Source organism: Populus euphratica, unplaced genomic scaffold (genome assembly GCF_000495115.2).
Source record: "Populus euphratica unplaced genomic scaffold, PopEup_1.0 scaffold171.1, whole genome shotgun sequence".
Classification (NCBI taxonomy): Eukaryota; Viridiplantae; Streptophyta; class Magnoliopsida; order Malpighiales; family Salicaceae; genus Populus; species Populus euphratica.
The window spans coordinates 55,136-83,004 of NW_011500056.1; the positions used below are offsets into that span (position 1 = coordinate 55,136).

The following is a 27,869-nucleotide window of genomic DNA, read 5'->3' on the forward strand; positions in this document are numbered from 1 at the left end:
CTAGACATAATAAAAGAAAGAAAAATAGATAAACAAAATAAGAACATAAATAAGATAAAAGTTAACTAAGTAAAGGAAAGGAAATGAAAGGCATAAACTTGATATTAATGAAAGCAAAGCATAAACATTCAAAAAATACAAAGAGAGAAAGCAAGAGCATGATCTTGATCTGGAAACCAAGATGCCTAAATGGATGGCGAATGCCTCCTTTTATAGGCCAAAATTGGAAACTATTGATTTGATGACTAATTAATGAGTGGATGGCCAACTCTTGACTTGGTGACAATCCTTATCTTCTCTTGTCTGCCCAAAACATCATTGATAAAGTCAAAATTGGAGCCACTCGAAATATGAAAGTTGTAGGCAATTGTCTCAGCTTTCTTGTGTAAAACATTTAGCTCATTTGGACTTCTAGAACTCTAGATATGGCCAAAATACTAAACAGTGCTCGGGCTGGAGGACAGATTCGGGCTTCTTTGTTGTTGCTACAATTTAGACTTGAAAATGGCCTTTTTAGATCTTAGGCTCCATATGAAAGTTGTAGGCCTATGTCTTACCTTTCCATCCATATAAAGTAGACCTAAATCTGAGATCTATAGCTCCAGATATGACCCAATTACCGAACAGTGTTCTGGTTTGAATTGCACCAACATCTCTTTTCTAATTTTGGTCATCTTTTTGCCCTTGCAATTTAAGTTCTTAAAGTCATCAATCAATCCTTTCATTTATGTGATAGGCCTGCATTTAAAATGAACATTTACCACAAATTAAAGGTATCTTATATTATTAGATATATTATTATAAAATATGTTTTAGTTAAGGAGTTATTGATACTTCAAATGCAAAATGATAATATAAAACCATGATAAAAATACACTTTTAAGTACTAATCAGAAAAAGAAAAAAGTTATGACCAAAGTTCTAGTTCACTTGAAGGGATTACCACCATTTGATGCCATTAAGAGTTCACATATGAATTGACATTATATTTTTCATAGTTCAGCCTCCAGGACACGGAATTTTTCTTGGAAAAGAATTGTTATAAGTGACTAGAGAAGAAGAATACATTGGCAATATGAATTTAAATATCATGACCGTTGCAAGTCAAGCCTATATTGCACACCATTTTGCTAAGCTCATTGTCTCATGCGTATCATTTCACTAAACTTATAACTTATCATTTCATTGAGCTTTTTATACACTGTTTAGTAATTGGTGTTGTGCATCGTTTAACTTTTTCTAGAACTAGAATAAGAAGACAATATACGGTATTTATTTTCTCTTTTCTTGGAAACAATACAAGTTGTTACATAAGACAGTTGTAACATAATGAAAAAGTACATAAAAATAAACCCAAGAGATGGGTAAACGAAAGAGTTGGATTTAGTTGAATATCTCTAATTATTTCCCAATATTTTCTATTTAGATTTCTACAATTAATTTTTCCTGAATTAAATGGTATGGGTGTGAAAACTTCATTTAAATTCTAGTATTTCATTGGATACATTATTAATAAACAATAGTGATACTTGCAACACTTACCCATCAACCTAATTAAGGAATCCAAAAGAGAATCTCAATATCAATGGATTTATTATTGGTTAACAAACAAGAGAATTTAGACATAAATGAGTTATGAAAATAGAGAATAAAAAAAGATGAAATGAGCGGAGATGAAGGGTGTATTTGTGATTGTAATAGCAATGGCGGTTCAAAGTATATTTTATTTAGAAATATATCAAAATAAAATTTTTTATTTTTAAAAAATTATTTTTAACATCAAGATATTCTAAAAGCATGAAAAAAATATTTTAAATAAAAAATAAAATTTAAAAGAACATAATTTTCATCATGTTTCTAAACGTGCTGAAATCACGGCAGTGATAAGAACAGAAAAGGGTTCAGAAGCAACTTTGAAATAGGTTAAAGATTAGATGGGAAGTCTTCAAAGGATGACAGTTAGTGTTTCTTGGGGTAAAGTTTTGGTTTGTTGGGTTTGGATGGCCGGATTCTAGAGAGGAGAAGAGGGTGAGGATTAAATCGTAGAAGAAAAACTACTTTTCAAATGCCAACCTCTATTAAATCTTGTTGTGTGGTTGCTATTCGATAAGGAATGAATTATTACCAGGAATTTGGTATTCTTTGAATCATCGAAAAGATAACAAGACACATGCAGAATCCTAATCCATGCTAACCACCAATATTTGATTTTATAATGATATTTTTCACGTACACACAAACACATGTGCGTAGAGAGAGTTTCTGCTTTCATTTTCAGAGAAGAGAGGAAACAATTTGGTTAGTAGATACTTGATAATTCACATGTTTGAGCAAAGTGCAAAACTCCTCTCATTTTTGTTCGTTTGGCAAAGGGCCACGTAGTTTTACTCTGACCACCAAGTCTTTTGAGTGGCAGCCATTCTATGCGCAATTTGCACTCTGCTGTAAATAAGTGGCTCTGCTTAGCAGACCAAACAAAGCCACACTAAGATATAAAAGCAACCTTCATAGCTGTGGAATGGGATACAATTTGGAAAAGAAAAATGGGACTAAGAACTCTTGCCTTGTCACCTTCACGAAACTGTTTCCCTCCACATGTTGGTGTAGCTCAGAACTTGTCTAACTATAGGCCTAACAAGAGCTTCAACTTCAAAATCTCAGCTAAAACAGAGAGTGGTAACGAGGAAGAGCCCAAGAAGAGCAAGCAATCTTTGTTTAGCAGTGTAGCTGAAGCTCTAGATTTCTCTCAAGTTCGGTCTGCCAAGGATGCCGAACTTCTAGAGGAGGCTAGAGAAAACACCAGTTCCGGTGGCAGAATGACAAGGGAACAGGTAATGTAACATTTCTCACTCAAAATGCATTGCACGATACGCAGCTTATAGTTGATACAAGAGATTTAGTAGTGGTTCATCATAGATAGTTTGGATTTAATGCATAGTCTATGTTGTGTAGTGTATGGTGACCGGTTTCTAATTATTTGCAGTATGGTGCTCTTAGAAGAAAAATCGGAGGGACATACAAGGATTTCTTTAAATCTTACGTTGATGGTATGTTTCTTTTCATTTTGGACTTCATTTTTTTGTTCAGATTTTATCATCATATTTCTTCAAGGAGAATTGAACCAAACTGAGTAAAAGAATGCAAGAAGGTCACGGTTTTGCATCACTTCTTGGTTCACTTTTTTCCTTTCTTCAATTTCTTACCTGCACGCCAACAATTCCCATTTTCATCAACAGAACTAATGCATGAAGTGCCTGCCACTCAAGATTATAGACCAATTTATAATTAAATTGGACAGATTATCAGTAATGGGGACTTCTTTCTTTTTTCTGCAGATTACTATGTTAAATTATAGCTATGTTGCTGTGTGGACCTAAATTATGTGCTATATATCTAATATCCTTTCATCTTCTTGCATCTTAAATGAAAACGGCTCTTGTATCTTAAATCACAACTCCAAACACCTCATATGGGCTTGCTAAATCACTAATTTTATTATATCATGAAATTAGTGGACGGGCAATATGTTGAAGAAGGTTGGGTCGACAAAACGTGCAAGGTCTGCAAGAAAGATACTAGCGGTGAGCCAAGGCAGGTGGACAAACTGGGAAGATATGTTCATGTAGAATGCATGGAGAAGGCCAACTCTGGAAACTTTTTCACCAGACTTTTCTCAGGATGAGAGGGGATGGTACTGAGTGAATTTTTCTTTCAATAGTTATGGATATTGCCTTGTACTATAGACTCATAATGAAGCAATTTATTTATATGTCTGAACCATCTTCCTCTTGGCTGTGAAGTGAGAATCAAATTTGCACATATCCCCAATTAAAGAGACGCTTCATAATCATTGATGATATAAGTGAACCTAAATGTCATTATTTCTATAGCAGCTGAGCTTTCATTCAAATGCATCAGGGAAGGGAGCATTCAAACAATTTTTGTTTGCTGTATAAGATAATGGTAAAGGCACGACGGGTTCTTGCCGTGCTAAGTTTCTGGCGTTTCGGCCTATCACTTGTTTCTATGGAAGTAGAATTTGGGTCCGTGATGCAGGGACTCTAATAATCACTGCTAGTGAAAAGAAAAACATGATCTCACTGCTACATGAGTATGTCGATGTTCTTGCCTACTCCTAGCTGAATCATCAAATGAAGTTAAATATTAAGAAACTATGATTTATTTCCGCAGTCAGAATTGTGGAGTACACAAATACCTACAAGCGCAGAATGCAACCTGTCAAGAACATATGAATTGCTTGAGCAATATTATTGCATTTGAGATATCCCCTCTCTCTTTCAGATTCCAGCTTACTTGGAAAACCTGCCTGGCATGACATTTGTAGGAGGCTTGATTACATTACGTTGCTCATTGTCTCTTACATCAATTTGGCTCATCTTTGCATCAATCTGTCGCTTCTCACTCTTTTTCACCATTGGAACAATCTTTGCAGGTTATTAAAACTCCGGTAACTTGATCCTGCGAAATTTCGAGTTCTGTATGATTATGCAGCATGTGCTGTTATGCTATTCTGGTAGAGGTCTCTGCCTTCTCATATTCCACTCTCCGCTGACAAAATGCATGAAATGAGCTTCTAATTATGAGTTATTTCACAATGAACTAAATACGATTGAGCTCTGACTAGTCTAACCTTTACAAATTTATTACTCCAAGCTGCCTGTTGAAAGCCATGCCTGGCTCTCGGAGCTAAATGAGCCCCACCAAGTTATGGTCATTGATTAAACCTGGACCACGGGGCACTGGTCCACGCCCATCGGTAATACTTTTAGAATAGTATAAATAGATGGTACACGTAGCTCTGTGAACTGGATTAAATTTTTCTTAGAGTAAAAAAGAAAAAGAATGTTTAAGTGACACTAGTGTTATTAAAACAGTAAAAATAATCGGAAACTTAAGTTATTACTTGAATTGATTTAATAAATTCAGTTAATTTAATAATATAATTTAAAAAAATTTATTAATAATAAATAAAACAAAAAAAATAATTCAATATAAAAAATAATGCTGGAGGAGAATAAAATAAAGCTAGTTAAGGACAAGGATTCATCATTGTTTCTATTTGGATACCACCCTAACACTAAAAAGAGCTTATTGAAATGGTTCTATCTTCGTAGTGAAAAATTGCTTATCACTGAAAGAGATTACATATGTTGTTAGGCAATGACAAAAAAACAAATTAAAATAAATTATCATAAAATAAGTAGCTCATAATTATATTTAATCAACTAATTTAGTTTAATTTAAAAATAATTTTTTTTAAAAAAAAAGTTTAATTTAACAAGGAATGGAAAACAAAAAATTCCATCATGATGCATATTATTTTCAAAATTAGTGAAAACCCTAGAGAAAAAAAAAAGAAGTATAATATCCAATTAAATAAATATTGAAATATGAAACTAAAAAAATATGAGATTAAAAAAATAAAAAAGCAAACAAACTTATGTAAATCTCTTAGATCTGGATTAATCTTCTAAACTTGTAACCCATGAAATCCTAGACCTAGACTCAATCAAGAAACTCAGTTCCTAATCAATTTAATATTAAATTATGAAATTAAAAAGTATATAAATTTAAGAAATTTGTCAAAGTAAAAAAATAGCAATAAAAAAATAAGAATTAAATTTGATAGGAAAAAAACTAAAGGATGATGAAATCATAAAAATAATACTTTAAAAAATTATCTTAAATAAAATAAAAAAAATAAAGATCAAATATGATAAATAAATAAAAAGTTAGAGGATGATATTGAAAAAAATCAATTTTATAAATTATTTCAAATAAAATAAATTATAAAAAAAAATAAGGACTAATTTGAAGGAAAAAATAAATTTAAAAGTTGCTTTGAGAAATTAAAGGGTCGGATATAGAAATTAAAGAAGAGAGGAAAAAAAAAAGAACAAAAAATTGTTGGTGTCAAATCAAAAATCCATAGGACGCATCAAAGGATGGTGGGGCCAACTACACAATCTTAATGTCACCATGTAAGTTGTTGTTTAGTTGTTAAATGTCCATGGCACAAGCATTTCACACCTGATTATTTTTTATTTTTAAATAATATTTTATATTTACTAAAATATCAAATTAACCCTTAATCAATTTTATTATAACTAAAAAACTAGGTTGAAAGTACAAAAAATTCTCCAGACACCATCTTTATATTTTTTTTATTTGAATGATAATTAAGTCATTTCATTGTGTTAAAAAAAAAAGAGAGAAGAAAAGGATTGAAAAGCCCTAAATTCTAGTTTAATATTGTTTTTTTCTTTTAAGTGTAATGAAGTTATTTTACTATTATAAACAAATATGAAAAAAATCTATTTGTCCCAGCCAATCTAATAATGACCAATAAATCATGTAGAAAAGATTGTATCACCCGCATCAACAAGTTATTTAATTTTGTTTGAGAATAGTAAAATGATCATTTCATTATTCTAATCTACAAGCCCATGTCTTTGTTTATAATAAATGACCAAGTCTTTTAATTTTTTATTTAATGCTAACATAGTTGTATTTTCCTTAATTAGACAATTAAATAACCTCAATAAAAATATATTATGGTATGTTAGGTGATAGCATACCATCACCAAAAAACATATAATTTCAATATACAAATCTCATGGGATTGGATGGATTAGACTTTTGAAAAAAATTCCTTGGCATTGGAAAGCTCTATGTCTATCTGGAATCCAAATTTTAGTTAGAGTTAAAAATGAGAAAAATAACGAACAATGTAACTCTTATATTATAGCAGGTTATTAGCTTTAAAGATTCATCGAGCCTTACTAGCCTGATATCCATTTTTGATATATTACAACTGAAAATCAAGTTATCCCATGAAATTATATGCAATATATCATCCCAGCAATACAAAACTTACACAGTGTGTTGGTAGGACTGTGGGTGTTCTAACTAATGTATGTTGAAGGTAGAGCAGACACATACATTGTTAATGTGATTCGATAAATTGCTTACGTCTACTGCGCAGTCAATATTATTAAAGATTAATAAAAGATATAGATCATATCCATAAAGAAGGAGGATCACATCCACTCAACTCAACCCTCATTCTCTCTCACACACACTACTACCCTTGGTAGCCGCTCTCTCTCGTCACATTTCTCTCTTATTTTTTTACTCATATTATTGCTCTTCATTGGTGCCTATTTATATGCAAGATTGGCCAGCAAATGAAAGAGCATTCCGCCCCATTTTCCTCTTTCGATGACACTAATTTTTCCATTGAATTAGAGTGTTAGGTGAGGTGTTAGTGGTGGGCCTTTTTTCTCTTTATTATCACTTGTATAATCTACCACTCAGAGACAAAGAGGCACTAAAATTGTCTTCTATCATTGAAGACCTTTCAAAGCTCCATACAACTTTAGTTCTCATTATCATGGCTAACTCTTGCTTGATTTGAGTTAACGTCACTTGGCTAACTCTCACTTTATTTTAGTGTTTCTTCTAGCCTATTAATTAGTACTTAAAAGTATATTTTTATCAAAGTTTTATATCATCATATTGCACTTAAAATATCATTAAGTTCCATAACTTAAGCATGTTTTATAATAACAAGTTTGATAGTATAAGATGTCTTTAATTTATGATAAATGCTCATTTTAAATGCAGTTATATTTTACAATTTAAATGATTGATTGATTTGTATAACTATTAAAATTGAGAAGACAAAGAAAGAGCTAAGCTTAAAAAAGAGATGTTGGTTCAATTCAAACTAGAACACTATTCAGTTATTAGATTATAACTAGAGTTATGGAACTTGGATTTAGGTCTGATTTATATAAATAAAAAGCAAAGATATAAACCTTAAACTTTCATGAAGAGTCCAAGATTCAAAACAGTCGTTTTCAAGTTTAAATTGTAGCAACAAAAGAAAAGTTAGAACATGTCCTGCAGCCCTGACACTATTCAGTGTTTAGCCTATATCTCGAGTTCTAGAAGTTCAAATGAGTTTATTCTTATTTTTTTAGAAAACTAAAACAATTTCTCAAAACTTTTATGAAGACTATCTATACAAATTCTGATGTTAGTAATAATATTTTATTCAGATAAGAAGATAAGGGTTGCCACTAAGTCAAAAGGATGGTCATCCACTCAACAATTAGTCATCAAATCAATAGTTCTAAATTTTAACCTATAAAAAAAAGCATTTACCACACATTTAGGCATCTTGATTTTCAGATCAAGATCATGCTATTTATTTCTTTCTTTATATTTTTATAATGTTTAAGGTTTATTTCATATTATATTTTTTTTAATCTCTTGTTTATGTTTTTCATTTTTTTTACTATACTTATGTTCTTATGTTGTTTATATATGTTTCTCTTCTTCATTATGTTTAGCTATGTTTATTATATCAAGGTGGAAAGGTTACACTAATAGTGTAAGAATAAGTATAATGTAAACTCAACATAAACTTTAATGTTTGATACTAATATGTTTTATATTTGTTATCTTACTCACTCTTAATACTTGCTTGTTAAATGGTTAATCTAGATTTGTGTTGTACAACTCTTGGTATAACAAATACTTGATCATTTCATAACTATTTGTATGGTATAACCGATACATGTATTATGAAAGAAACTTGATTTGTTGTTAACATAAGTTATCACCATGAATACCTGACCACATTTACAAATATTGGCATTACTCAAATAAAATAATTAATATAATCATGTTAATAATTTATAATCCAATTGGAACCTATTTTGTGTGTGGTTTCCAATCGAGTAATAAAAAGAGTTTATACTATACTTATTTGAAATACCATTAGTGGATCCTTTAACCTTGATATTTTTTTTATCCTTGTTTAATCCTTATATCAATCTCACATCTTAAAAGTTCTCTTCAACTTTTTCATCTATTGTTTATAATTTTATATAGTTTACATCCCTGTGATTCGACCCCGATCTTGTCGGGTTATTTATTACTTTGATATTACTGCACTTAGGATAAGACATCAACTCTTTGATCATGTCAAGTTTTCGACGTCATTGCCGCGAAGGTAAATTTCTATATAAATTATAATATTTATTTATTTTATTTTTTCACTTTTCTTTTATCTACCTTTTGTTTCTTTCTTCCTTTTTTCTTTTTTTTCTTTTATTCTCTTCCTACACGTGTATAAGAGTTTGGTAGGATTATGGATGTTCTGATCAATGCTTGTTGGAGGTGGAGTAAGCACACACAATATTTAATGTGGTTTGAAAAATCATTTATATCCACTAAACAGTCAATATTATTAAAGATTAAAAAAAAAATATAGATACACATCTATAAAGAAGAAGCATCACATTCACTTAACTTCCATGTTCTCTCACACACATTATTGTACAAGATAGTAAAAGCTGCTACTTTTGTTAGCCCCTTTCTCTTTTTCCATCCTCATGTTTTTTTCTTGTTTTCTGCTTATATTATTACCCTTTATTGGTGCCTATTGCCTATTTATAGGTAAAGGAAATAAAAAAGCATTTTAGTTCATTTTCCTCTTTCGATGGCACTAATTCTTCCATTGAATTAGTGTGTTAGGTGAGTTGTTAGTGGTGGGTCTCTTGTCTCTCAATTATCTTAACACAGTGCACTATATATTTGGGAGTCTTTCGGCACCATATCAACGTCTTTACCTTGCTAGCCACATCAATCAATGGTGTGTCCTGTCGACCCTCGGTTATAACTTTCTTATTAGAAGCTGTGAATAATATGATACCTATTACGCGTTACTTAAGTAATGTTAAAAAAATATAAATTATATTTTAATATTTTATCTAACGATTTAAATTTTTGAGTTGAAATAATATAAATATCAAATAGTTGAGAATTCCAATCTCACCATCTTATTTAATTAATAAAATGAAGTATAATGTAGTGGTGTATTTTTTAAAACGAGATAGTTTTTTTTGACAATGACATAGCATCAATGTCTATTCATGCTTTAGCTATCATAACGACCTCGAGTGACATTACATTAAATTGTGTTTGTTGCTCACTTCCAGCAATGTTGTTGCATCTAAAGGCAACTTGAAGTATTTCAACTTGTTTGATGCCATACTTGATGCATAATATTAAACTATGTTTAATGAGCATATGAAAGCAAAAGCAGCAGTAAAACGGCAATGGAGTGTGTTTTATCCAGATAAGTCTCCCGTTTATCCCACTAGCTTCATGTAGACATCTTAAAATGAACCTGCTTAACTGTGTTTAAGCTTACCATGCCATTTCTTATTTTTAACCATTTTGAATTACTACAAGGTTTGGTTAATCATCACAGATACTCTTACAAAATGAAGAAACAGTTTCCTAGAAAATAGAAATTCAAGTACATAATTTCACAAATTAGTAGTGTGTCTGAAACCCCTTTTTGAAAATCTTATATTTTTTTAGTTTTAAATTAATTAATAGTTTTATTTTTTAAATTATTTTAATATGTTGAAGTTAAACCTAAATTTTAAAAATAAAAAATATTATTTTGATATATTTTTAAATAAAAACATTTTAAAAACAATATTTACCATATTTTTAAATAGGTATTGGAGAGTGTATTGTTTTTCAAAATATTTTTTAATCTAAAATGTATTAAAATAATATTTTATTTATTTATTAAATTTTAATATTAATATATTCAAAACAATTCAAAAATATAATAAATAAATAAATAAATTTTACCAGCAACCATTTAAAACGCAATAACAAACTCTGCTTAATATGTTGCAATCTCCGGGGGCTAAGTCTATTAAAATTTAAAAACATGAAATAAAAGGAATTTTTTGGATTCGAGGTCCATAAATACATGGACTTGTTTGTGACAAGCATAGTCAATTAAGGGGTGTTCTGTCTATCAGAAATTGCAAACGAGGAGGAGTTACTTAGGTCATAGACGAAGACAATACTTATTAAGTAATAAAAAAATATTAGTGCCCCGCCTGACCCGATTCACCCCAACCAGAAGTGGAGGCTCCGCCACCAAAAACCATCTCTGCTGGTCGCCACCGTTTCCCCTTTTTTAGTGGTCTGTCTACAGAGATTGGATTGTGAGATTATGGGGAAAGCTTCAAGGGATAAGAGGGTATGGTATACTTGAGTTTTGTTACAAGTTGCTAGTTATATGCATTTGTTATTGGAGAACACTAACAAGTGAATAAAATTTGTAGGATATATACTATAGAAAAGCAAAGGAAGAAGGTTGGCGTGCTCGAAGTGCCTTTAAGCTCATTCAGATAGATGAGGAATTCAATATTTTTGAAGGTGTGTTCATTGTTTTTTTCAATACATGTTTACAGGAAACAGTTTTAAGCCATTTTTAATTTTGTTGGCTCTTTTTTTGTTTGTAGGAGTGAAGCGTGTGGTGGATTTATGTGCTGCACCTGGTAGCTGGAGTCAGGTATGTATATTTGATTTGAATTATAGTCATGATAATATCATTAACCTTCTGGTTGTGCGCTAAAATCTACTTAATTTTAGTTGCTAAAGATGTTCGTCATTAGTATGTTGGGGCTGTTAACTTTTGATAAGCCTGAACACCAGACCTTACATTTACCCTATATGTTGCTGCTTAGCGTTTGTTCTTCTTTGAATTTCCTGGCTAGCTTGTGATATGCACACTCCCCATCTGCAGGTTTTGAGCCGTAAACTATATTTGCCAGCAAAACTTTCACCTGATTCAAGGTAGGTGATCTTTTAATTTATGTGTTTTCTTTCATTGATTATTATTTAATCTTTTTTTATCAAGTTAAAATTAAAACTAAAGCAGTAAGTTGTCTTTGTTTACTAGAACTTCATTTTCCCATACATGCATTAACATGATGGTAGCCTTCGTGTACTAAAGATTCTATTAAGTTCTTATTATATGTGGATGAAAGTAATGATCCCACTGTGGCCTGAAGTTCATTATGTGTGTGTCGCCCTCAATCTATTTTGATTCAGTATGGCATGTAAAACCCGCTTGCACTTGGATGTGTTACATCTGTTTTGTAGTTTCAATTACCATATGTTTTTTCTTTGATAACTTGTCTAGATACAACTACTGAGGCATGTTTCTTAAGTTGCAGAGTACTGACTTTGACTTCCATTTATTCCCTGCTCACGAATGCTTGTGATGGAATATGCTCAGTAGACACCCTCCAGTGGAAAAACCTTGCTAGAAACAAAAAATTTGTGTGGCTTTTATATACTTTGAAGTTTTATTCATTCTAAGCCTGTATTCTTGGGTTATTAACGTCTCTTGTGTGTGCGATCTCATCATATATAATAAATATTGAAGCAGAAATAATTCCTGTTAAAAGAAAGAAATAAAGAAACAGAAAATCAAAATTGAAATTTCTTCCTGCTTTCTGCATTCCTATTGAAACGATAACTTTCTGCATCATGATTTGTAGGGATAATGATCTTCCTCTTATTGTGGCCATTGATTTGCAACCTATGGCTCCCATTGAAGGTGTTATCCAAGTGCAGGGTGATATTACCAATGCCCGAACTGCTGAAGTGGTGAGGATGGTTTTTAACCTCAAATTCTCCATCATGCTTATCTTATGTGGTAGAGTGATGGTGTTCGTGGCTTCCTCAGAATAATTCATTCTCATTATAAAGAAAAACGTGTCCAGAAGTTTTTTTTTTTCTTAATTAAGCATTAGAAATTATCTTGAAATTCGTATTTCTGATTGTTAGCAAAAGCTGGTGCCAAACTCCATTTACTAAACTTGTAATTAGCATGTGGAGCTACTACCATGTTTCTCCATTGAAGAGAATTTTCTGAATGAGTGCTTAGATGGGCATTGTAAATGCTAAAAGAAGTTGGGCGTATCCACTACAAATGGAGTAGAATGGCCATTTTTTTCATATTTATTTTGAACGCCATCCTTAAGTAGATGGATCCATACATTTCTTTTCAACTTCCATCTATTGTTTCAGTCCCCTTCAAGTGAGTGCAGGAATTCTCGTGCATGTAAATATGTGTGTACATATAACCATGTATGTGTCGGGCTTTCTATGTACATCACTGTACTTAGTGTTTATTTTTGTTTCACACCAGATAGCTAATTCTTCAAAGGATCCTTATTGACTCTTCTACAGGTCATTAGACACTTCGATGGCAGCAAGGCTGACTTGGTTGTGTGCGATGGTGCCCCTGATGGTAAAATAACCTTCTGTCCCTGCACTAACTTTGTATTGTATTATAATCCCCTGAGTCGCTAAATTACTGGTGATAAACTTCTTATAGTTTTTCAAATTAGTTTTATTTTGTGCTGATTTGTAGTTACCGGACTCCATGACATGGATGAATTTGTTCAGTCTCAACTCATACTAGCGGTAAGAGCTGTTCTTTTGTTATGCTCATTTGTAGTTATTAAGGATGTCAAGAACCTTGCAAGATTAAAGACAAAATTAAACCTTGATTTGCATATGATCTTTTACAGTAAAGTGGCAACCCTTTATAAATATTCTAAATCATTTTGGGAAATCTCATAACTTTTAGTCCATATCTGATTTTAGTGTCAGGTACCAGATCTTTTACATGAACTAGTACAAATTGGCCATTGGTTTTTGGGATCTGAGTATATTAGTGAGCCATCTTAACCCTACTTGATTCAAGAGGTGATTTCACTCAACTCTTGAAAGTCAATGAGAAATCAGATGACAAGGAGCTAAAAGTTGGAAAATGTGAAGAGTTTGGCATGCAATTAAGCAAAAACATGATAAAGCTTAATCATGAAGATATGTCGGTGTTCATAAAGCATGACATGGCGAGCATGGTGTCTTTTAAATTTACTTCGAAAGCATGTGCTTTATAATGATTGAACACTCAAAAGCATTGGCCTATTGTCTGGCCAGTCAGCTTTGGTTTAAGAAATGTTACCTGGTTTTCTAATTTTTAAGTTCACAAGTATCCTAAACCTTTTTTTCCTTGTACTGACACTGAAAGCCTATATGTTGTTTGAACCTTAACCAGTCTGAACAGAACTGAGGACTCTATTTTGTTTGATTCAGTTTTTCTTGATAGTTGCTACTAAGGGAACTCTCTGAGTTCTTAATTATCATATAAATCAGTCAAAACCCAACCAAGTTGCACCTCTGCAATTAAAATCCTCTTAGCTTTCTTCAGCTAAAGTCTGTGGAGAAAATAATAGAAAATTAAACTGTCTTGACTTGGCGGGTGCTTACAATCGTAGGACAATAGAGTTCATTCAAGAGTTTCAAATACTCATCAGAACAGTCATTCTAACTCAACTACTATCATTCATCTGCATTTTTATCTCATTCTTTTGCTAATGTTTGGTCTATTTGCACTGTCACTATTCCTGCATGTGAAACCAGGTCCTTTACGTGATTGCTTGCTGGCTTTTGCATCTTTAGATGTTTCTGAATCTTGGTGAAGTTTGAATTAGAATGATTGTGGCTGGATTACCTTTCTGCAGGGTTTAACAATTGTCACACATGTACTCAAAGAAGGTGGAAAATTTATTGCAAAGATATTTCGTGGAAAAGATACAAGTCTTCTGTATTGCCAGGTGAATAAAATGCTGTTCTTAAATGTATCAAATTTTTAAGAATAAGCTCATGAGATCTGATAAAGTTATGAAAAAATGAACCCTCAACACTCAAGTTGAAAGTTTGTTTCTGCTAGTACTTTTATGTCTTCATACCGTGCTGAAATCTCATTATGTGGGAATAATGTTGCAGTTGACAAGATGAGTTTTCCATTAAGATAGAAAAACAATGCTTGATTTGGATGATAAATAAACAAAAGCAATGATGGTAGGATTTTTAAGCCAAACCTAGAACTAAGTCTCCTGGATTAATTTGAGATAAAATGCAGGTAGGCTCTTTAAAATCGGGTCACACATCCCGAGTCAAAATAAAGTGCTTGTAGTCGTATAAAGATTTAGACATTTTTCACTTTAATTATTTGGTTTATATGCTTGTTCCTTATAAATGTCCAAGAATGTCGTTATTGTTTGGTTACTCGGAATTTTTGTATTTTCTTCCCTGTTTCAGCTCAAATTATTTTTTCCTGTGGTGACTTTTGCCAAACCAAAAAGTAGCCGCAATTCCAGCATAGGTAAGTACCTTTGTTGACTGTCGTGTCATTCACTAGTTTATTTTTTTCTGCATCTTTTAAATGTCTTAGCTGAAGTAATTCAAGAGCATATCTTGTCAGAATATCAATTTTACCACACCCAGTACCTTAAAAAATCCATTTCCTGGCATTGATCAGTACTGTAACTCTAATAACTGAGGAATTCCTTCTACTGTTAGAGGGGGTTTTCTTCCATAGGGAGGAAAAAACAGATAAAACATAAACAAAATGTGCTGAGAATGCCTTAATGGAATAGCAACCCCACCCAAGTGGAACATCAACCTCATCTGGGTAGAGGTGAATCCTGCCACAGATTAGACAAATGATTGGCATGCATGAAAAAACCAGTGGATGATTGTAAGTGCCATCCACCAGGCTGCATGACTAGTTTATGCATTATACCTTAAGATAGTATTAAATTGTTTCCCTTCCCTTCCCTTCCCTTGCAGAGGCATTTGCAGTTTGTGAGAATTACTCTCCTCCTGAGGGATTTAATCCAAAAGACTTACATCGCCTTTTAGAAAAGGTGGGAAGCCCCTCTGGTGCAGATGACCTAGGTAATGTAATATTTTTTGTTTTTCAGATACATGCGTGTATGTATGTTTAGATTCTGTTATTGACATGCTAGAGTACATTATTTGGCACAGGTTTTGGTGCATCAACTCTTGGCACGTCATTTTTCACTTTTTTTCCCACTAAAGAATCATCTCTCTGTTGATCACTCATTAACTTTTGATATTGATAACCAACCACAATCCCCCAGCCTTGTACATATATTGTTATTTTGGTTCCTTCTGCATTGACACAAGCTGCACACAACTATTGAAATCAAAACTTCTTGGTGTCATTCTAAATCTTCTTGACCATAAACTAGATAATTAGCCAACCAAAAATTTTAGATCAAGCATTGACATTTAATTGCAATCGTTGGGGGCAGTAGATTATGGCTTTGCTTGAAACCAGTTTGGTATCTGATCATATGATAATATTTAATAGAATGGCTGTTGTGTTGCTTAATGGAAGTTTCAAAATTGTGCTAAGATATCTTGTTTACATGGTGTTATTTCTTCACTCTTATTTTGTATTTTTGAGATGACAGATTGCAGTAGCGGGTGGTTAGAAGGGGCAAGTAAGGTGTATATTCCATTTCTAGCTTGCGGGGACCTTAGTGGGTATGACTCTGACCGATCATATCCGCTACCAAAAGATGCCGATGGCACTTATCAGAGCTTGGATCCTGTTCAACCCCCAATTGCCCCTCCTTATAAAAGAGCCCTTGAAATGAAGAAAGCTTCTAGTCATGGTGTAAAAGAGCTTGAAAAACCCTCTTTGGATTCTTGATTGTGCGAAACTTTTTCCTTTTTTCCACAGCATCAGCTAACAAACTAGGAATGTTTAGCGTTGTTATACGGACCTGTCACTAGATGGCATAATTACAATCATGTGTCTTCGACATTCTGGTCAATTTTTCTTTCAAATTTTTAGCCCATCTTGGCTTTCATGTATTTATACATCTTTATCTGGAGAATGCATACGAGCCAGCGTCAAGAACAATGATGGTTTGTAAGACCCTTTTTGGCTTTGGAGCCATTGCTGCTAGCTTGCTGATGGAAATCTGTCGTGTGATCTACTATTCGAGTAGTGCACATTGTAAGGAGAGTTTACTGGGCGAGCAGGGGGCTTCTTTTATCGGCAAGCAATGCACTTTGGAACTAATGTATTTATTATTTAACTATATTTAATAACACTCGTTTCCTGCCTATTAAAATACTTCATTATTTCTATTTTAAATTATGTAAAATAATTATGATTTCAGTAAGATATAAGATAGGTGGAATTCAATATATGATTATTAATATCAAAGAGCTACAAAGCTCACGCATCACAAATTTAGAATTTCTAAAATGCTTATTGTTACAAAAAATTTCATAATACTTTTACAGGCATGGTTAGAAATTGAAATAATACTTTTCGTATTGTTGTAAAAGAATTTTATATTTCGCTTTAACAAAAATAATAAATTTTTCATATGGTTAATAAATACTTGATTTTTTACTCACACTATGTTATAAGTCATATTGATTTAAAAGAAAAAAGTTAAGAAAATATTAAATGTTTTGGAGAAGGAAAAAATAAATAAATTGTGTGGAGATTGATTTGATATGATTGGAACAACTTTGCAAACTCAAAAGCAACCTAATCAAAACCTAGACAACTTGAATATATATAATTATAAAACTATAATAACATGATAGAAAATAAATTAAAAAACATATCAAAGATCAATTCTCAATCAACTCAATGTTAAAAAATAAAATTGAAGAAAAAAATCAATTAAAAAGGGACAAGAAAAAACCTAATTAACTTAGTTTAATTTATCAAACATGAATTATAAAATCAGGATAACTCAATAAAAAGTAAATCAAAATAAATTATAAAATTTAATTTATAGTTAATCCAACATTGAATGATAAAATTAAAAAAATAATCAATTAAAAATAAAAAAAAAACTCAAGTCAACTTAGTTAATCCACCAAACCCTAAATTTAAGTCATGAGACTAGATAACCTCATAGAAAATAAACTAAAATAAATTATAAAATTTAATTTTTAATTAACTCAAATGATAAATGATGAAATTGAAGGAAAAAATTCAACAAAAATTCAACAAAAAAAATATCAAGTCAACCATTAGAACTAGTGACTCGTGTCAAGAGATTAAAAAAGAGTAGGATGAAATAAAAAAATTAATTAAAATAAAGATAAAAAAAAATTAAGTCAATCTGGTTTAACCTGTCAAATCGTAAACTCGGATCATAAAATTAAGATAATCTCATAAAAACAAACTAAAAAAAATTATAAAATTTAATTTTCAATCAACTCAAATGATAAAGAATAAAATTAAAAAAATCAATTACAAAAAATATAAAAAATCTCTAATCAATTAGATTAACCAGTAAAACTCATGACTCAAGTTTTAAGGTTAAAATAACTTTATAGAAAATAAATTAAAATAAATTTTAAATTTTATTTTATAAATATTATATTATATTATCGCTTGTCTCCTACTACTAGTTATTGGTCATCTTCTTGCGAGCACATTATGTTCTAGGACATTTTAGCACGTAGGTTGTTTATGAAAACATAAATAAAAATAATAAAAATATAAAAAGATAAAATTGAAGTTGAATATAATCATGCAATCTTAATTCATTATTTTATCTACAAGAATATAAATTTAATATATTTTATCTAAATACAAGCTAAGTATTTTTATTTGAACTAATCCTGGTTATTATAGAATTATTTTAGAGATTTTTTAAAAAAAAATTACTAATCTGAACAAGATAGATTGCTGAGATATAAAATTAATGGCAGTCCTTTTGAGCTATGTTTTATTAAATTTCTGCTTTTGGCAATGTAGATGCCGGCACCAGGGGAAAAACTCAGCACCGTTGACGATGATTAGTAGGTGGCAGCAGCAGATCAGAAGTTGTCTTGATTGCCTATACTTAACAGTTTGGGTTTGGTGGAGTGCTCTCTCTCATCAAATAATAACACAGCATTATGAAACTTTCATAAGACTACTCCTCTAGTCCTCTAATGTTAACTTTCTACAATCAGTCAAAAATCCCTATGAAGTGTATGTTCCAATGTACTATATATATATATATATTAAAATAAAAATCCCTACCTAGAAACCCACAAAACCCTCTTAATTCCTTTACTTTAACAAGAAATTAACCTAAAAATTAATTAAAGATTCTGCCTCTCCTAATCTAAGTATATCTGCCTGTGGTCTAAAATAGTTTTTTTGTATAATTAAAAAATAATATAAATTATATTTTAATATATCATTTAAATTTAAGTTATTAAATTAAAATAATTTTTAATATAATATTAGAATTTTAATAACTAAGCGATAGTAATTTAAATTTTATTATTTTTGATTATTTAATAAAAATTAAGTATAAAATAATATAAATTTGTGTAAGTTTTAAATTTAAAGGGTTTTTATTTAAAAAAATATTAAAAAATAATATAAATTATATCTTGAAATATTATCTAATAGTTTAATTTATTAAATTAAAATAATTTTTTAATATATATATATAAATAAAGGTGAAAATAGTGGGCTCGAGACTGCTCACCCTAGCGAAGACAAAATTAAACTAAAAAAAAAAAAAGAATCAAAGAAAGGAAAGAAGAAAGCGCGGGGGAAGCTAGGGCTACCGTGTCTGTACCTAAATAATGGCGGGAAAAAAGGCACCCCGCAAGAATTGGCGGGAAAATGTCCTTATTATCATCATTTAGCAGGCAAAGCCAGTTTCACTCTCCACAGATCTGAAACTAAACCACTAAATTCAGATCAGAAAATGGTGGGACCGATGTACGATTTCCTCGCAAACCCTCTCGGAGCCGTCCGATTAACATTTGACAAGACAATCGGGTCCGGAACGGACCCGTCCTCCTTCGACGGCAAAGATTGGGGCGCCGTCGACCTCTTCCGCCACTTCCTCTTCGACCAAGCCCGCCTCTCCCAGGTAAATAAACACAACCACAACTTTTCAAATCCCTAAAATTCGTGTTTAAATTGTAATTACGTAGTTGGTAATTAAATGCTTAAGTGATACGTGTTAACCAGTATTAATTCGATAATGTAGGTTCCAATTCTTAATGTTGCAACAATAAATTGGATTAAACCGAACACTCTAGTTCGGTTTCGGGGAATGATACAAGACATGTTGGGAAATGAATTATATGTTGGTGCTTATAAGGTATAAATTGTTTTCTTTTATTCTCTATGATGTGATCATATCTTATTGTCCTTTTTTTTTCATTGAAGTAGTTTGTGTGCGCGTCGTGTTTTTGAAGGATGATTCAGTTTGGAGGACCAACAAATTCATGGATATCTCCCAATGCCCCGTGGAACTTAATTCGCCTGATATGCGTCTCTGGGAGCGTCGTTTATTGTACTGTGTTCCGGTAAGTTTTCTACACATCATTTTCCGTGCATTTTCTGTCCCGAGCTTCATTTTGTTAGAGTAGCACATGGATGTGTTGATTATTTATATACATCTATTTTTAATGAGAACTCAACAGTGCTTCTGCGTGGAATTGTAAGCTTACTTGATTATTGGACAGTTCTGAGATCTTCTTTTGCTGGCTTTCTCTAGGTTCCGGGATTAAATTCGTGGGCTGAATCTACTTCTGAGGTAGCAGTAAATATGTGCATGGATTCGACTTCTGAACAAAGAGATAAGCGTAGGAGAATGGACATTGAAGCTGTGGATCCCAATGATTTTCCTGTAATTCCTATCTCTAATTCCTGTCCTTTTTTTTCCCTAAGACAGTTTTTTCCAAATGGTCGAAAATATCACAATTGGTATTTACACCAGTGTGTTCATCTACTTCCATTAACTTTACACCATTGTGTTCAATGTAGATTATTTTCATCTCAGCTGTAGCATTCTTATTATGATGATTAACTCTACCATTGATTCTGGATTAGATTTTTGAGCCACAATGTGATAGTCACTACTTGATTGATCGTAGTAGTCCTTTGTGTAAGAATTCTGAAAGTGAAACCTGTGTTTTGGAGGTGTGTCCTTATTATGTTATCTTGAACATCCTCGTTGAATGACAGGTCTCAGGTGATGAATCTGAAGATTCTCCTAGTGCGAAAAGAATGGTTAGTGTAACGCTTTCTGCCACTTTGTTTTATCTTTGTAGATGAGAAATATGATTGTTTGCATTTCATGAGTGAGAAAGGAAAAATGATGAATTTGAATTCAATGTTTAATAATCTAGTGTAGTTTGCTTTAGTTTCTAATTTTAGTGCAACAAAACAGACTTTGAGAATTGTATGATTGCTCAGAAAAAAAGCATTCTATATTGGTTTGAATTTATTGAGTTATAGAGTGTAGCTTGTTCATCCAATTTTGTTTGCCATCATTCTCTTCAAAGCATTATATTGTTACCTAATGGTTTGCCCATTGCTTTGCATCACTGTCAAATGAACACAGGAATCAATTAATTACTGGCTAATATTAAATTTTGATGAGATCTAAAGCCTTGTGTACTGAAGGATAAAATGCAAAAGAAAATAAGCGTGGGCTTTGCTCTAGATTTTCAGTATTGGGCCTCTCAGGCTTAACAAGATTCTAAACTCAGTTTTCTGTAATTCAGTAGATTATAGTCTTGCATTTCCAATCCGTTGAGTTTGTTTGCAAAAGATCACTCTTTTTGATGGATAGATCCAAATCATTAAATAATATGCACTTGGCTGTGTACTACTGAATTCAGAGGTAAGAGTTACTGACATTTTTTTCCCTTTGCTAGAGAGAGGATCCCTCATCTTCACAGTACCTGGATCCTAAAAATGAAGGGCCTTCTTCAAGCCATGTTATTCTCCCAGACGTTGATAGAGATTCTCTTCCTTGTCTAGTAAAGGTATAGTTGCTCTGTTCTTTTCAAACTCTGGTGTATCTATAAAGCATGTTGAAAGGTGCTCTTTTTTTATTTTTTTTTATTTTTTTGTGTGCAGATATATGATTCTCCAGAGTCTGAGTTGAAGCTAAATGATGTTTTTGAATTTGTCGGGGTCCTCACTTTTGATTCTGAACTTCTATCTGAGAAGGTTGATCAGGATGAGTTCTCTAATGGTCTTGGTGATGACGTGTCTGTCAATTTGCCACCCAACAAGGTATTGACTCCTGTTGATCTGACTAGCTTGCTTTTCTGTATCTACCAACATTCTAATACTAGCAGACATTAGAATTTGATGATGCTGCCATTAATTCTCATTAACAAACTGATTTTTGTTTTTGATCCAATCTCATAGAATAGTTATTGATTCTGACTACGCATGTTACAGATACACTTCCATGAGATACCATGTGTGGTGCTTGAGTAATTTGTCATTTCTTCACCAATTTTCTTGTCGAAACTGCTGTTTGTTGTCTCTATGTGATGTCTGATTTGCAACAAGTAGTTACATTAGTTCCCTTCTTTTTTTGGGTGCAGGTGCCACGCCTCCATTGTGTTATTCATAGGAAACTCACAGTCTATGACTTTCTGCAGAACTCCCCTCTGACAGAGGTGATATATATAGAATTTGCTCTCATTTGATTGATTGATATAATTGTCTTTATGCTTTTTCTCTGTTGTACTTGATGGGATTCTTGTGTATTTCTAATCACACTATATCATACCTATTGTAGACATGTTATGAACATGCTTGTCTTTGATCCTACAGCCAAAACCCCATTTAGTCAAAGAGGCAAGGGAAGCACTGTTGAGGCATCTCACATCTATTCTTGGCAATGATGGGGTAGCAGCTCATTTCATGTTGTTGCATCTTCTGTCTAGGGTAAATGATTTTCTTTCATTCTCACGGTTTCAGTTATAGTTCATCCATGTTGACTCTACTTTTTTAGTGTATTCCATATGTTTTGTGAACCTATTCTCTTCCCACATCTGGTAATTCTGGCCTGTAAAGTAATGAGTTTTCTTAAGCAGGTACATGCCAGAGCAGATAATGTTGCTGTTGGGAAGCTTTCTTTGAACCTTACTTGTATTAGCAAAGAGATTGCATCTGTATTTGGCACTAGACTAAGTATTGTCATCAAGAATCTTCTTCCCGTCACAAAATGCATACCCCTGACTGTGGAATATCTCAACATGGCTTCTCTTGCTCCCAAAAAGGATTATCAAATAAATAGGTAGTGAATTTGTAAAGTTTGCTTCTGCAAATCAGTTGTCCTTTACATGGTATATTAAATTGGAACCACTGATCTCTGGATAGTTGCTCGACAGTCTAACATGCTTGATGTTTCAGACTGATACCTGGAGTTCTACAGCTAGCTGAGGGCTCACACTTAATGTTTGATGAGACATGTTTGGAAACAGGAACCCTCAATTCTGTTGGGGTTGAGAACGCAAGGTTGCTTAAAGCCCTGACGGAGTTGCAAAAGGTGATGGTCATTTGTGCAGTGTCCTCTTTAGTAGATAGTTAATTGGATTGAAGTGTTCCGTTAGATTATTTGTGCCCTTCTCCTAGGAGGGTGACTTCCCGTTTGTAATCATTTCTTTGAATTAAAAAGGTCTGCTTGTAATATTATAGTTTGACTGGTGGAGCGTGAATGTTAGAAAATGCTCATGTTTTTTTTCCACGACAGGAACAAATCTAGAAATTTTTTATATTAATTTTCAATAAACCTGTGTGTTGTCTCTTATCACTTGGATTTTATTGGGAGCAAGGAGGTTACTCACTATTAAGAAATTGTGTCTCAGGTTGAGTATGACTTTAAGTATTACAAGATGGAGATGATGGCTGATGTACAAATGCTAATATTGTCTGAGGGGAAATCAAACATCTTGCCAGCTGATATAATTATGCCATTCCAGCCTTCCTCGGCAGGTTCCTCAGAAGTAGTGCCTGCAGAAGTCCTGGAAGCTTGGAGATGGTACTTGGCTACTGTTAGATCTATGCCTCATTTGATCGAGGCAGATATGCAGCAGGTATGTGCTAGATTCATTTTGTAACTTGCATTGCTAGCATGAGGGTGTTCGTTTTTGCTCCCAATTGGTGCTTCCTATTTCAAGGGCATGTTTTACGTTTTCTTCCAGGTTATATTTTATCAAAATTAATTTGATACACGAGGTTCGGATAGGACTTAGCGGTTAGCGTAGAAGTTATGCAAACATATGCTAATTGCCACCCTTCAGTCCCATACCCAGAAAACCTGCAATTATTTCAAAGGCTTGTTAATTGTCTTCTCTTGTATCTGGTTTTTTGGTACTAGTCTATAGTTGGTTATCTAGGAATTATTTTATGGGCCTTGTCAAATGTGAAAAAAAGAAGCATGGAAAGCAGAACAGAATTGATAAGAAGAGGAAGAGCATCATCGTTCAACATTGATACTATTGCTATTGGTTCACAGGTGGTAGAAAATGACTTGGTTATTGCTAGGCAAGCAGATCGAAGCTTAGGCAGCCAAGACTTCAGCAGGTCATGAGCTCTAGAGTCGTCCCACCATGATATTAGCTCTCCACATCCTTATCCTGGTTTTGTTAAAGCTGTAGTCTTTCTTTTCCTTGCAGATGGCTGACAATGGGCCGCCTCATTTCTGCCAGTTTTGGCGAGACCTCACTCACATTGGAGCACTGGCAAATGGTAAAGGAGCTGGAGAGGCTAAGGATAGATAGGCTCAAGTGAAACATGCCTTTTCATGCTGGTACTCAAACATGTAAAACTAAAGGCATTCTAATAGTAAATACCTCGCCTGCTTGTGTTTGCACCCAATTCTAACCTGACCCTCCTTTTGAAGAGCTTGGATTAGCGGGCATTTCCTTGATTACATAAAAGAGGAATCCATGAAAATTTATGATCACCATTTTTATGTGATGAAGGCGGCACTGCATTGGGAGTGCCTTGTATTGTATTGGAGGTATTTATCAATTAAGGAGTAACGAAAGGGTGTTATTTGGATGCGTTAAGATATTTGTTTGTAGAGAATTTATATAGACCATTTTTCACGAACATAACAATTGGAAAGGCGAAGTTTACCTAGAAATTTCGAGGAGTTAACAAAGCTAAAACTAGTGTCATCTTTAGACTAGTTTTAGGTTCTTTCTATACATATCTAGTACAAGAAAAAGGTCAAATTCTGCAGTGGCTAGGAAGGGATTTTTTTTTTTTTAATTATTAATCTAGGTTTGATTTTTTCTCTGAATATCTATCACTTTTATGGTGTTTTATTTATTCATTGGCCAATAGGGTATTTAATAAATATAAAAATAATCAATGCTTTACTTGTTTATTGGATTTGTAGAGTATTTAGTAAATATAAAAAATAATCAAAATTAGTCATAGTATATATAATTTTTTTTGGACATTAGGGTTATAAAAATAAAAAAAGGCCACATTCTTTTTGCGAGGGAAGCTGTTTATTTAATTTTTTTCTTTAACAAAACATTATATTTGTGAGTACCCACTAAAAGAACATGCAATTATTTATATGGAGGTGTCAATCTCATTACCCACAGCAATAGCAATAGGCCTCATATTAAATAAGAATATATTACAAAACTTTGATTAAAAAGAAAAAGAAAAAACAGCTAGTAATTAGTTCATTATTCAGATAATTGGATTGCCCGCCATGATATTGTTGCCTTTTATCCAACCACTTAATTTAATATACATTGGCAATACTAAGTCATATCTGGATTATTTTCTTATATAATTTAAGATTCACATAGTCATCTTGAAGTAAAAGTCTCCCTCCCTCTCTCTCTCTCTCTCTCTCTCTCTCTCTCTCTCTCTCTCTCTCTCTCTCTCTCTCTCAACATCCAATGTGATTATATTATCTTCTTTTCATGGAATTTCTTCTTGGTATGATCCAAGATATTCTCCGGTCCTATTTGCAAGTGCATCATAGATAATGACCAATTTATATAAGAGACGCAATCAACATGGTTCTAAAAAAGAGTGACAAAGGAAGGTCTTTAAGGAGGGAGGGAAGTTTAAGGTTTCTTGGTTCTTTTCTTTTTGTAGAAATCTTTAATGGTTGTTAAGAAGAATTATGGATTTGATAAACAAGAAGAAGAATTAAGTATTGATAAAACAATTGGTAAATTAATTACAAATTAAAAATTGTCATTCTTGTAATCCTAAATGTTGTGCCTAAATGCTAGAAAACATTTTATTTTGAAATGGTTTAATTGGCTGAAATGTCAAATAGTTGAACATGGTAAATATTTTAGGGTAATAGTTTTGAATTTTTCATATCATCCATGATTAATTTTTTTATTAATTTGATTGCAAAAAAGTATATCAATATTGCTTTATTTATTCTAAATAGAAGAATACAAAAACCTTATACTAAAAATAAACAACCACATATTATTTGATTAAGAACACTAATTATTCATTTTATAAATTAGTAAGAATATAAAATTGATTATTTATCAATAAAATCAGCTATTAATAAATGAAGATAGCTAAGACTGTCCACCAATCATCGACCAAGAAGATTAAAATTAAAAAATTAATCAAATTCTATATAAAAAAAGGCTATTAATAAGATAATTAGTGGATATTATAAATTGATACAAACATAAATTACTAGTAGAAGGATGCGTGTATATATAAATAAAAAAAATATTAGGATAATGATTATATAGCACTTATTTACCATAAACAATTTGTATATAATTAGTTCCATTTCTAAAACAATATAAACATGCCATCCAAACATCTTTGAATGATGACAAATCCCATTTACATAACTTATTCTACATTTAATTCATAGCTTGATATCACTTATTGTTTTGTTTCTTTTATTGTAATGTACAGCTTCTATTTTTTAGTTTGTTCTTTGGGCATTATCCCCCTTTATTTTTTATTTTTTTTAATTCTAAACTTATTAGAGTTAAGTTTGAAAATCTATATTATGTTTGATTAGCGAGGCTACTATTATATGTCTCCATTCAAGATTAAATTCTTAATTGTAATTTCTTATTATTCATAGAAAGGTATGACAACAAAAAACATGTGGATTGATGATTATCTATTAGATCAACAAAATTGAAATGGGTTTGAGCATAATTCAATTATTGAAAGCCTATCATCACGAAAAATTGAGCATTTTGCTAGGATGAATCCGTAAGTCATATAATCATGTGGAGGATGATCAAATTATTAAAATTATCTATTAGATCAATACAATTAAAATGAGTTTGAGCATAATTTAATTATTCAAAGCCCATCATCATGAAAAATTGGGTCTTTTGCTAGGATGAACCCGCAAGTCATTTTATTTCATAATAAGCACATATAACAAGTTAGGTAAGTTGTCATAAAGACGTAACTCTGAAAATTATTCTTTAAGTTAAAATATGAAATACTTATCTTTAGTAGGATATCTTATTGTGTATTTAATTTTGACTTTGGTATAATTAATCTATTATCTTAAAATATTTGTCAGACTAGTCTTAAGTGTTCTAGTTGCCTTTAAAACTAGGTGATGATTTTTTTATTTGTCTTTACCGTTTTAATTTGCCTGAATATCCTCTATAATGGGAAAAAAAATTGAACCTACCTACACACCATATAAATACACTACAAACCCTTATATAATCACATAGACATATCAAAAACCTAGGCTAAAAAAAAGATTAGAAATAGAGAGAATAATGGTAGGATATGACATCGTTGACCGTGTTATGCACAGACCATCCTTTTTAGATGATTTTGTTGCCATTAGAACAAGTAATCTAAACACCACAACATTTCCCTTCAGCATGAGTATTCCTCATTTGCTCTCTCCAAGGTGACTCACTCACCCTTTTCTAGTTCCTATCTTTTTGTTTTTTATGCAAACATGTCCATAGATTTGTGGTTATTCTAGCTATTATGCTCTTGATCTTTCAATTTTGACATGTATATCATCGAACATTATTCTTCTAGTGTAATTATCACCCTATATTTGATATGCTTCACGATGATTTGTTAATTATATATATATATGTATGTATGTATGTATAATTTGGTGTTCTTGATGTGATTCATACAAATATTGGGTGATAGTTAAACTCTAATTTGCTTAAATTGGGTTAAATTGAAAAAAATTAATATAAGACCTTTAATTTTGTTGATATATTAAAAGGATTTTCAATTAAATTTTATGATTAATGTTTGGTTGATTCATGATGGATGGATATGCAATATTTAAGGTTATATTTCTATTGTTGATGTT

The 27,869-nt window shown here is 32.0% G+C and overlaps 3 protein-coding genes across 5 annotated transcripts; all 3 read left to right on the forward strand.

Moving 5' to 3' along the window:
* Positions 1-2,494: 2,494 nt before the first annotated feature.
* On the forward strand, positions 2,495-3,821 carry LOC105107863 (potassium transporter). Its single transcript, XM_011001930.1, has 3 exons — positions 2,495-2,831; positions 2,984-3,047; positions 3,513-3,821. The coding sequence occupies exons 1-3, from the start codon at positions 2,544-2,546 to the stop codon at positions 3,680-3,682; spliced, it is 522 nt and encodes a 173-aa protein (XP_011000232.1). The 5' UTR covers positions 2,495-2,543; the 3' UTR covers positions 3,683-3,821.
* Positions 3,822-10,845: 7,024 nt separating this feature from the next.
* On the forward strand, positions 10,846-16,887 carry LOC105107862 (S-adenosyl-L-methionine-dependent methyltransferases superfamily protein). The gene is made up of 11 exons (XM_011001929.1): positions 10,846-11,101; positions 11,187-11,280; positions 11,367-11,416; positions 11,651-11,700; positions 12,411-12,519; positions 13,105-13,165; positions 13,289-13,341; positions 14,448-14,540; positions 15,028-15,091; positions 15,559-15,666; positions 16,209-16,887. The coding sequence occupies exons 1-11, from the start codon at positions 11,075-11,077 to the stop codon at positions 16,448-16,450; spliced, it is 951 nt and encodes a 316-aa protein (XP_011000231.1). The 5' UTR covers positions 10,846-11,074; the 3' UTR covers positions 16,451-16,887.
* A 2,385-nt stretch (positions 16,888-19,272) lies between these two features.
* ETG1 (E2F target protein 1 (ETG1)) lies at positions 19,273-24,712 on the forward strand. Of its 3 annotated transcripts, none has more exons than XR_838951.1 (16): positions 19,273-19,652; positions 19,773-19,886; positions 19,984-20,094; positions 20,286-20,417; positions 20,756-20,800; positions 21,451-21,561; positions 21,656-21,814; positions 22,135-22,209; positions 22,367-22,480; positions 22,630-22,832; positions 22,949-23,084; positions 23,404-23,631; positions 24,054-24,121; positions 24,214-24,382; positions 24,441-24,485; positions 24,524-24,712. XR_838951.1 is itself a non-coding variant. In XM_011001928.1 (14 exons), exons 1-14 carry the CDS (start codon positions 19,485-19,487, stop codon positions 24,326-24,328), a joined length of 1,779 nt encoding a protein of 592 aa, XP_011000230.1. In that variant the 5' UTR covers positions 19,273-19,484; the 3' UTR covers positions 24,329-24,410. The 3 variants fall into 3 exon arrangements, 1 of the variants encoding a protein (XP_011000230.1); XR_838952.1 differs by having other exon boundaries at positions 24,214-24,359; XM_011001928.1 differs by lacking the exons at positions 24,441-24,485; positions 24,524-24,712 and having other exon boundaries at positions 24,214-24,410.
* The last annotated feature ends 3,157 nt before the right edge of the window (positions 24,713-27,869 follow it).

Bases quoted from the DNA above. Each gene is read 5' to 3' on its own strand.
- LOC105107863 (XM_011001930.1), top strand. From the start codon at position 2,544: ATGGGACTAAGAACTCTTGCCTTGTCACCTTCACGAAACTGTTTCCCT. The intron at 2,832-2,983 runs GTAATGTAACAT...AATTATTTGCAG, and splicing joins GCAGAATGACAAGGGAACAG to TATGGTGCTCTTAGAAGAAA. The intron at 3,048-3,512 runs GTATGTTTCTTT...TCATGAAATTAG, and splicing joins CTTTAAATCTTACGTTGATG to TGGACGGGCAATATGTTGAA.
- LOC105107862 (XM_011001929.1), top strand. From the start codon at position 11,075: ATGGGGAAAGCTTCAAGGGATAAGAGG. The intron at 13,342-14,447 runs GTAAGAGCTGTT...ACCTTTCTGCAG, and splicing joins AGTCTCAACTCATACTAGCG to GGTTTAACAATTGTCACACA. The intron at 15,667-16,208 runs GTAATGTAATAT...TTGAGATGACAG, and splicing joins CTCTGGTGCAGATGACCTAG to ATTGCAGTAGCGGGTGGTTA.
- ETG1 (XM_011001928.1), top strand. From the start codon at position 19,485: ATGGTGGGACCGATGTACGATTTCCTCGCAAACCCTCTCGGAGCCGTC. The intron at 20,095-20,285 runs GTAAGTTTTCTA...GGCTTTCTCTAG, and splicing joins GTTTATTGTACTGTGTTCCG to GTTCCGGGATTAAATTCGTG. The intron at 20,418-20,755 runs GTAATTCCTATC...GTTGAATGACAG, and splicing joins TGGATCCCAATGATTTTCCT to GTCTCAGGTGATGAATCTGA.